General features: G+C 51.9%; 1 protein-coding gene across 1 annotated transcript; it reads right to left on the bottom strand.

Moving 5' to 3' along the window:
* Positions 1 to 1,248: 1,248 nt before the first annotated feature.
* LOC103712830 lies at positions 1,249 to 1,809 on the bottom strand. Its single transcript, XM_008799470.1, has one exon. The coding sequence runs from the start codon at positions 1,807 to 1,809 to the stop codon at positions 1,249 to 1,251; it is 561 nt and encodes a 186-aa protein (XP_008797692.1).
* Positions 1,810 to 3,283: the final 1,474 nt, after the last annotated feature.

Raw genomic sequence — 3,283 nt, 5'->3', positions numbered from 1 at the left:
CCACATGACTAAAGCAAGAGGACTTCACATGGTCATTAGCACCCCCTACCACAGCCCCCCTCTGCCCACTGTCAGCCTCCAACCCGAAGCCCCAGGCCCCTTCAGCACACCTAGCATGCTCCTCTGATCTCTCCCCTTCACTGTTCAAACGTGCCATATGGCATGGTAGCAACACTGCTTGAGCCTTGGGGCAGCCTCGAGGATCATCCCCCACTCTGCTAGCCCCGGAACCATCGACCATCACCTCCCCAGCAGGCCCTTCCTTTGGCCCCAACTTGCCGATCAATTTGGCCGTCGACGTCTCCCCCAAGCCGGAGAGGTTAGCCGCCGCGGAGAGGGATCTGTCCATCTACTTCCCCACGGGTACCACATCCCCACACCGGAAGAGGCCACCAGCACACTTGGACTCCCGCACCGCCCGGGGGGGCCGATTACAAGCTGCCGAGTGGGGTGGAGGGAAACTCCTACTCCTCCGGTGATCCCCCAGCCGACCCTTTCTGGTTGAAGCAAACCCCCCTGCAGGAGAGAGATGGCGCATTGCGGTCGAGCCCTTGGGTCTACAAGGGCTCCTGCTTCGCTTCCTAGAGCTCACACCTAACCCACTGAGACATACCTTGGGTTCAGGTCTGACCCCACCCCGATCATGTCCACTGCCAGGTTCGCCCCCTTCCTCGACTGCAGCCCGAATCGGATCAGCGTCGTCCGATCCGAACCCAGCTCTTGGCTTGACTCAGTCCCCGTTTCCGCTCCATGGGAGAGTTGACTCGGTCCGGCCTTGCTCACACCCACACCGGCTGCCGAGACATCCTTCTCCGGTGTCCTCCGTCGGGCGAGCTTGGTAGGCTTTTGCCACCCCTCGGCGTCGATCGGAGAACCCTCATTTTCCGTTCTGTGTTCGGAAGGTTTCTTGCCGGAGCGAGGAGAAGTCGGCATCGAGTTCAACCTTGCCCCGGACTCACTTTTCTCCTTTCCCCGAGCCTGCTTCATGGCTGCCCGTGGATATCGAGAGTTACTTGTGACCATCCACGATCCAAACGTCGGCATTTCCTCCGGGATATCACCTTCCCTATTCACCTAGTTTGAGCTCTCCGGGAAGTTTGTCCCTTCCACTTCCTTACATTTCCCCCAGACCTCCCCCAGCTCCGCCACCCCACGGGTCGTCGAGTGGTAGAGACACTCCACAGCCGCATGCCCGATCCGACCTCACCGAGAACAGGGTGCCGACAGATTTTCATAAATGAAGCTCTGCTAGAAGAGCTCCCCTGCCCCCTCCGAACATCCCCTCACCAGAGTGCCCGGCTTGAGTGGGACGGAATAGTCCAGTTCGATCTTAACTCTGGCAAAGCCGTACCGCCGCCCCTGCTTTGTGACTCCATCCTTAGCCAGCGGGATCCCGGGACTAGATGCAATTCGAAGGATAGTGGGCTTCTTCCAGTAGTCCAATGGCAGCCGCGGCAAGCGGAGCCATACTACCACCCTTCCTACACCCTCCTCCCCAGGAATGAAGTTAGGGCGCCACCAATCCATAGCAAGGAGTTGTCCGGCAACCATCCACGGGTCATTCGCCATCGCGGCCTCCCGATCCCCTTCATTTGCAAACCGGACGGCAATGAATCCGTCCATAAGCGTAAAACACTCCACCTCATAGCCCAGACGCCCCACCCGCTTGATCTCCCTCGCTACCCAATCCACCGGGACACTTCTCCCCAGGCTTCGCACTAGTACCGTTGTGCTCCGCCACTCTGCCCGGTTCCTCTCCAGTTCCTCCTCGGGAACAACCACCACCTCAGTGAACTTCCTCTGCAACATCTCCAGCTCCAACGGGGAAGTCCGATGACACGTCCATGTTTGCCTCCTCGGCTCACCCTTCGCCACCTATGCCCATGTGCGACCCTTCGCACCACCCCCAGGAGCAGAGACTCTAGGTCCCTCGGCCTTCCCTGGAGCTGGCATTGTCGAGCCACCCCCATGGTCGGCCGTGACCCACACCCCCACACCTGTTCGACAGAATTCCCCAAAGACCCCCTAGGTAGCGCGAACTGCGCGACAGAATCCCCCCCCCCCCCCCCCCCGCCCCGCGCGCGCGATCTCTCCTTAGAAGTTCCCTAGGCACTCTTTATATAAAGTGAGGTTGGTTACTGAGGGAGGAATGCAGGCGTGTACCTTAATTAGGCAGTGAACAATAACCATTGCATCATGCACATCGTAGAGCTTAACTGGTTCAAATCGTACAATAATTGCTTCATGTATGTCACAAGCTGTAAGCATCCCACCACGTGTCCCATAAGTACACAAGGTCATAATCATCTTTATAACGAGCTTTAACCGTCTTAAATATGCTTTAATCTAAAGATACGCGGCTTGTTGCTATCGGTTGGTCGGTCTACTCAGATTGACATGATAGCTCAAGTCAACACAAGGTGCATAGTTCGGTTGCTTGTCAAGATCAATAGTAGTTACAAAATGATGAAAGCACTACTCGAACTTGTTTTATAGTCGAAAGATGCTTCGTTCCTCTCTTAAATCTCCTCCAACCCAAGATATACTAGGCACTAAGAAATTTAAAGGCAAATATAGAGACATACTTTATAATTTCAATATGCCTACAAGAGATAACAAAAGAAGAAGGATGGTAGAGAGAGAGGGGCTAAAGTGAGAAGATAATAAGCTAGGTCCACAAATTGATTGGGTCTCTTCGAGCACCAACTCAGACCCTAGCCGAGTAATGACCAAACACATATAATCCTGAGTTGGATTGAGTATATCTAAATCCTGACCCATTTTTCAGAATCAAGCTTGGGCTTTCTATTTTGTGACCAAATATATCCAATTAGCCTACTCAAGATGGAACATGGCAAGGTGTTTTGCATAAAAAAACGTTCCAATCTTTCACATACGATGCAATTGCCTAATCATACCCTGGAGTCACTTTGAGATGCATGATTGCATGTTAGCATATCTGTTCATGCCCGATTGCATATCTGGTCATGCCGAAAGACCTAACCTGATACCATCCCAAATTATATATAAATAGAATTTGAAATATGCATATAAATATAGTTGGTCAATATGTATTATTAGTGACAATATGCCAAATTGTTAGTTGGATTCTTCTAAAATGACTAGTTATAATGAGTATAAATTATCACTGTGTGATAATAACACAAGAATTTTATTAAGTCCATCAGTTTCTAGAAGATCCTTAGACCATGGGTTGTATCTAGTCCTTGATCCATCATGTGATACGTTTTATTGGTCCAACATAAGTCTGGCCATCTTTGAA

The sequence above is a fragment of the Phoenix dactylifera genome, chromosome 4 (assembly GCF_009389715.1).
Source record: "Phoenix dactylifera cultivar Barhee BC4 chromosome 4, palm_55x_up_171113_PBpolish2nd_filt_p, whole genome shotgun sequence".
Taxonomy (NCBI): Eukaryota; Viridiplantae; Streptophyta; class Magnoliopsida; order Arecales; family Arecaceae; genus Phoenix; species Phoenix dactylifera.
Note: the sequence above shows the minus strand (reverse complement) of the source record. Positions and strands in the feature narration are given on the sequence as shown.

Coding starts and splice junctions, on each gene's coding strand:
- LOC103712830 (XM_008799470.1), bottom strand. CDS start 1,809: ATGTTGCAGAGGAAGTTCACTGAGGTGGTGGTTGTTCCCGAGGAGGAA.